This window comes from Rattus rattus, chromosome 4, assembly GCF_011064425.1.
Source record: "Rattus rattus isolate New Zealand chromosome 4, Rrattus_CSIRO_v1, whole genome shotgun sequence".
In the NCBI taxonomy this organism is placed as follows: domain Eukaryota; kingdom Metazoa; phylum Chordata; class Mammalia; order Rodentia; family Muridae; genus Rattus; species Rattus rattus.
This window is the reverse complement of record NC_046157.1, coordinates 40,308,236-40,315,320: the sequence shown is the minus strand read 5'-3', so window position 1 is coordinate 40,315,320 and position 7,085 is coordinate 40,308,236. Positions and strand designations below refer to the sequence as shown.

Genomic DNA, 7,085 nt, shown 5'->3' with positions numbered 1-7,085 from the left:
ATCCTAATAACTTTTCTCTTCCACTAACCTGTGGTGGGTGGTGGGCTAGAGGAGAAGTTACACTCTTATTAAAGTAGCTTAGAAAAATTTATGCCTACAATGGGGATATGAATAAACACAACAAAAAAGAGGGCATTAAGTTGGGTAACAAGTTGGAGGGCAGGCATTAGAAAGGGATACTTGAAAATGGACATAAAATCAAAATGTATAAAACTTGTAATTAATAAATACAAGTATAAAAAATAAGTATTTGCAAGCTGGGTGGTGGTGCACACAATTCTAGCAGTTAGAAGGAAGAGACAAACTGATCTCTATGACTTTGAGGCCATTCTGGTCTTAGTTAAACAGACTGAGTTTTGGGACAGCCAGGGCTACACAGAGAAACCCTGTCTCAGGGGAAGGAAAAACTAGAATTTGCTTTCAAAAAAGGAAAAACTTAAATTTTTTTGTGTGTCTAGCAAAATGCTGGCACAGAGATCGAATCAGTAAACAGTGTTCTTTCGTAGTTTCTGCTTCAAGTTCCTACACTGACCTGCTTCCATCAAGGACTGTGACGGGAAGGGTAAGAAGAAATACACTCTTTCACCCACATCGGTTTGGTCATGATGTTTGTCAGTCACAGCGACAGGAAGCAGACCAGGACTCTAGGTTGCACAGCAAGTGCTCTTATGGTGACCGTGGAGTTCATTTTCTTGTGTTGTACTATAAGCTAACAGGAGATTGAAAATGGCTATCACTTCCGTGAAATACCTACGAGCAAAAGAGTTTGACGTTTTGGATCTTAGAATGTTTTGCAAGTGCATGAGTATATTTGGGGGAGGACCCGAGTCTACACAGGATATTCACTTACGTTTTGTACATATTTTTAGTACTATTCTGAGGTAGTTTTACACAATATTTTCAGAGTTTTGACCATCAGCTATCACATGAGGTCAGGTATGGAATTTTCTCCTTGTGGTAAAATGGTTGGTGCTCAGAACATTTCACACTAAGCAACATTTTGGATTATGGATTTGGGGAACTCTTATCTAATTAAGTTGCTCAACTTGGAGTAACAATATTTCCCTTTTAATAGAAAGATATGCAAATTAACTATCTATGTGTTAAAATGTGAAGATAATTAATTTGAACATCCAATTACGTGGTATATGCAAGACGCAATACAATTAAAAATACATTGCTAGCAGTCTTTCATATTTAAGAAAAAATTACAATGAATTGAAAACATGTTTAATACAAAATGTTGATATCCTCAAATCATTTCTACATGAATTTAGGAAGACAAATTTTAAACAGTCTCCAAAACATGATGAAGGAACATGGTATCTTTGAAAAACACACAAACAGAAAAGTTCAGAAATTATCAGATGTCTTACACACTTGCTTTCCAAAATGAGATATACAACACAATTGACAGCCACTTTTTAAAAAATTCTCCCCAACACACACAAATTGGGAATGAAATATACAATTAATAACCATTTTCATGTGAGATCTCCAAAAGCCACGTACCTCGAACAATGCAAAGAGAGACAAGATCTACAGAAGCTGAGGACGGGGAGGCTGACTGACAGACCCAAGTCACTTGATTGGAAATAAAACTTTCAGACTTCTTAGTTTTACCTTAAATTACCTTCACTTCAAATGCTTTATACACAGTTATAATTGTAAATCCAAGAGATGTTTAAAATAATATTCTAAAATCCATTATTTCAGAAAACAGTACGACTATGTCTCCCTCAAAATATTTCTGATAGTATAAGATTCTAAAATGTTTGCTAGATAATACCATCATCATCACATAAATTCAGTAGAATTGTTACCTGAACATTTAATAAAATATTAAGTGCTGTATATGTGAGATCCATGGAGGATCATACAGCTTTAAAAACCATAACTTAAAAATATAAAAGAAATGAAAAATCTGGCCTTTGCAGATGAGTAGTGGGTAAACCAAACTATAAAATTACATATTTGGTTCTAAATAATAAATAGGAGTTTAAGGTATTCTCTTTGTTAAAATTATGAGGATACCAATTTTATCTTTTATAGAAACTGTATACACACATTCTGGGGTAATGTAGGAATGAATATTTATATAGCTATACCTCAAATAAACAAAGCTTAGCTACATAGTATGTTAAAACTTATTTGGTATTAAAATTTGTTTCACATTTTATCTGAATAAATGAAGTCATTTCTCAGATCCCTATATATGACATCGAAATAGGTGGAGGAGGAAATTAGAGCAAAGTAGTTGCATTTACAATTGAGAATAATAAGCTGCACTTTGAAAGGGTAAATTTTTAATGATATTTTTTCCACATTATACAGAAGAGATGCCGTGAATGGCATTTTCTGAAGCCTTGATACTAAGTTCTTTTTTAAAAAAATACACAGTATTCATACTGCATGCTTGAGCTGCAAAGAATAGAATTACAATATGATGTGACTTGTCAGCAAACCTGACAAGCACTGGGCCGGCACCAGGGAGAGCCTACCTCCCATCAACACCCAGTCATGTGGAAGTACAGATCACATAGTTTATTACTTAGGAAAACATTCCCACATTACATATGCTATTGCATAATCCAAGCATATTTAGTCATAAAAATATCATATTTTTGAAATTTTATCTTCTATTTTATAAGTGCTTTTCCATCACCTTCAGCTGTGAGAGCCCAACGACTCAAACAAGATACCATATACATTGTAACAATTTATGATGTACTGTGAGTTACTTTCTTCTCTGTAAGCTGACACAGATGCTGGTAAGCGGCTTTCCAGGAAGCTTAGGGAGTATGTGCCATGTGTGCACAGATTAACTAGCTGCTGCTGCCCTTCTGTTGCTGTAAGTGAAGTTTCAAAATGAGCTCTCGAATATCTTCCCGTTTGGTCTTTATTACATGGCGAGGAAACCATTTTTCCAAGTGAATTGGAAGTTCAAAGTTAACAATGGGATCCTAATAAGAGAAAAGGAAAGAATGCTATCAGTGTGACATCATTATTTCAATTTTTTTCAATCTCACTGTTATAGGAAACAATAAAAATGATATCTTTCAAAAAGCAACCGCTTGCTGTGTACCACAGCTTACCATACCTTGCATTCACCTCAAGCACACAGTAAGTTTTCAGTTTCCCAATTGGGTAACCGCAGCCACCATCTATTTTAAAACATTTTCATTTGATCGCTAACTTTTCAACATTAAGATTAAATAGTCTCCTCTGTTACAATGCATGTTTGAGTGATTGTAGTTGGTAAACAATGATTCAGTAGAACTCAGAATTCGGATTACTTGGAACGCATGTTAATATTGCCATTATGGAGAAAGCCCTGGTGATAAAGAATTCCAGAGTTGGAAGCATGAAAAGTCCCACTAAAGCTTGTCCTCCAGGGGAAAAAACAGCTTTCAGGAACAACTCATTTTCATAAGGTTAATTTAATGGCAAAGTTGAGTTACAACTACAAAGTTATTTCTCCTTGTGGTTAACTATTTTGGTTGCTATAGAAGGCTTCCTTAGATTGTACTTGTAAATTCAAGGAAATGACCAGAAGGCTAACATAAGGCCTTGCATCTTGGAGAAGGACAGAAGGCTGGGCTGGCTGTGGAACATCAAGATGGACTCACTAACGGTGACCTTAGGGGCCAGTGCCTGAATGACTGACTGTCTGATATGATTGTTAGAACTTGTACTGCTTAACCTGGTCCCTGCTACATTAGTGCACAGACGTACAAGATATGGGTTTAGAACTTTTAGCCTCCTCCTCCTTGGAATTTTATATGGCGATCCTGTACTTAAAATATATTCTATTGACTGACGCTACCTAAAATTGGAATTGTATAACAAAGTCAGAATGTGCCACTAACAAGGTCCACTTGATACTATAAACTTCAAATCAAAATCTACTAGAAAACAGTACTAGAAGGTCAAAACTGTCACAGTTAATGAAGTTTCAGTGTGGAAGAAAAAGGGGGTCTAAGCACAATGTAACAATTACCTCAACGGTTTCTCTAACACGTGACATTTTACTATGCAGTGTCACCTCCACCCCCACACCCCAATATCAAAGTCCCAAGTGCAGACAAGAATTCTCTAAATAGACTTCTGGTCAAACACCTGTCTTCACAAAAGATAGTACTAGTGACAGAACTAAACGAGCTGGTGTGAGAGGCCTTGGCTCCCTGCCATGTAAAGATCTGTCTTTAATGCTGCTACGTTCCAATACAGTCTATGAATTAGAAAATAGTGGCCATGCTTCTGACTGTGTTTCCTCCGCTATGCTGTTCTGAGTGACTTAAGTAAATGGGTCTTTTGCATCTGGAAATTTTTCTTTCATATTTTATCTGTACCACCTGCTTCTTCACCAAGCGTCCAGGACTCCAATTATATAAAATTGAGACCTTTGTCCTATCAGACTTGTTGCTACTATTCCCTTCAAATTCTCTAATTCTATCTTCTGCTATATCTAATGTGCTACCAGGTGTCTAACCTGCAGCCCCGAGGTCACACGAATCCCAGGATACCTATGAATGTATGAATTATCAATGTCAAGTGACTGGGCATCCCCACAATCCACCTAATGTCGGTCCTATCCTTTTAAGTGAGAGTTTTTCTGTTTTCTCATCATCTTGCCTCAGCTGCCTAATCACACGGGCATACATATATGCATTACTACATTAAAAACTCCAAGTAAGTTCTTCATAGGTTGTCATGTTTTTACCTCTAAAATGTTTATTTGATAGCCTCTTATTTCATATCTTCACCTATTTTGTTCATCTATGGCTTTCTTGGATTTAACATAATAGTCGAATTATTTTAACCTTTTCCAATTCCTCTATCTAGGTCACTATGGCCTCTATGTCTTCTCTACCTTTCCTTGCCTACCTACACTCTCCTGCCACTCTGCTCGGCAGAAATGTGTAAGTGCACAGCAGCCGCTGTGAACAAGAGCGCTGCACCCGCACGTACCTGGAAGAAGCTCTCCACATACTGCAGCAAATACACCCCACAGTCGCTGCTGTTGTCCTGCTTAGGGACTTTGGGGCATAGGTCGACCATGTTTGTTTTACTGAATTCACGGTGCGTTTTTCGTTTAACTTCCCACTCTACCTCCAAATACCTGAAATAATCAACAAGGAGAGTGGCTTGAGTAGAAACTGTGATCAGTCAGCAACACTTTCTATAAAGAAGAAAACATCTCCTTTACAATATCCTTGCTTCAAATTAAACTTCCAAAGACAGAATTTCAACAATACAACTGTAATTTATGAGCCTTCGTAAATGCCACTGTGAAGAAAGTGATGTGATTTTCAAATAAAAGGTAGAGTTCTCAACAACTTAATGTTCACAATTCATAAAACAAAGTTATTTATATTATATAACACATGGCTTTTAAATTTTAATTGTTTTTTTTCTAGCTCCTATATTAGATTACAGAATTCTTCTCTAGTGCCAACTCGTAAAGCACTTCTTATCAAAGGTTCTGGCTGTGATGCCGTATGACCTGGGTTAGAACCCCAGGACCCACACAGTGGAAGGAGACAACCAACTCTCACGAGTTGTCTTCTAACCTCTACTCCTAGGTGCAGCCCAAACATGCCCCCCCCACACACACACAAATGTGATCTTTATAGGAAAATCCTCCCTCTCTCTCTGTCTCTGTCTCTCTTTCTCTCACATCATACACACACACACACACACACACACACACACACACACACACACACACAAAGTGCTCTCACATTTGCAGTCTCATGCTCTTGCCCACCATACAAACACACACATACACACACAAACACACACTAATAGAAATTTATGAGTTTCTATTTACTTTTAAGGTTTTATTTTGGACAGTCACTAATATGTGCAATACTGTTGCATAAAATTATGGCTTTATTCAACTATAAATACAAATTTTGAATTTACCTTTGACAAATCTAAACCCTTCACTATTAACACATAATAAAGGATGTTGTTGGCAATCAGATTTCCAGGTTCATGTTAAATGTTAAAAGTATAATTATTATGCCAGGTAGCAATGGCATATACCTTTAATCCTAGTACTTGGGAGGCAGAAACAAGAGATCTCTGACTTCAAGGCTAGTCTGTTCCACAGAGTAAGTACCAGGACAATCTGGACAGGCTACAAAGAAAAGCCCTGTCTTGAAAAACCAATACACATGTGCACACACACACACACACACACACACACACACACACACACACACACACACACACACACACACACACACACACACACACTATATAATCATGATATTATCAAGCTCTTTTTTTATTGTAACAAGGATTTCACCATTATAACCCAATGCCAATATTTAAAGCTGACCTTGAATGTATGGTCCTCTTGCCTGTCAGGCTGCAACACTGCCGCTGAGTGTCGGACTATAAGACTATTTTGCCACCTACTCCCCATCTCCAGGATTTAGTAATACTGAAAGTATTTAGTTTTTAATAATACTGAAGGTAGTTTCAAAAGTGCTGAGATTTTAAATAATAGACTGAATGCAAAAAGCTTCATTACTTACTCTACCAAAGTTCTGAACTGTGTTTTGTATGGAAGCAGCTTTCAGGGAGTCTAGTATGAGAATACATGGCCTTTAAAACACAAAGGAAGAAATCAAGATATAGAGACTCATAAAGATGAATGCCAAAGTACAAACAAACAAAGAAAACATCCAGGACTGGTGAGATAATTTAGTAGATAATTACCTCTTAGTCTCATGACCTGACTTCAATACTGGATAGAAGGAAAGAACCAATTCCCAAAAGCTGTCCTCAAACTTTCATATATGTGGCTGTGCCACAGACTATGCAAACCCCCTACACACACACATTTCTTAAAATGGATGGATGGATGGATGGATGGATGGATGGATGGATGGATGGATGGATGGATGGATGGATGGATGGACAGATGGACAAATAGATACTGTGACTGGAAAGATGTCTTTGGTTCAGAGCACTTGTTCTTGCAGAAGATATGGGCTTGGTTCCCAGCATTCACACAGTAGCTCACAATTATCTGTAAATCTATTTCCAAGGGACCCATAACCCTCTTCTGA

The 7,085-nt window shown here is 37.3% G+C and overlaps 1 protein-coding gene across 1 annotated transcript in view; it reads right to left on the bottom strand.

Moving 5' to 3' along the window:
- Window positions 1-1,050: 1,050 nt before the first annotated feature.
- Senp7 (SUMO specific peptidase 7) overlaps window positions 1,051-7,085 on the bottom strand; it is a 126,250-nt gene continuing 120,215 nt past the window's right edge. The window contains exons 21-24 of the mRNA XM_032900304.1: window positions 6,549-6,618; window positions 5,580-5,581; window positions 4,972-5,122; window positions 1,051-2,963 (exon numbers count right to left, since the gene is read on the bottom strand). Coding sequence (XP_032756195.1) covers window positions 2,826-2,963; window positions 4,972-5,122; window positions 5,580-5,581; window positions 6,549-6,618 — 361 coding nt within the window. The 3' untranslated portion in view covers window positions 1,051-2,825. The remainder of the gene's footprint in view (window positions 2,964-4,971; window positions 5,123-5,579; window positions 5,582-6,548; window positions 6,619-7,085) is intronic.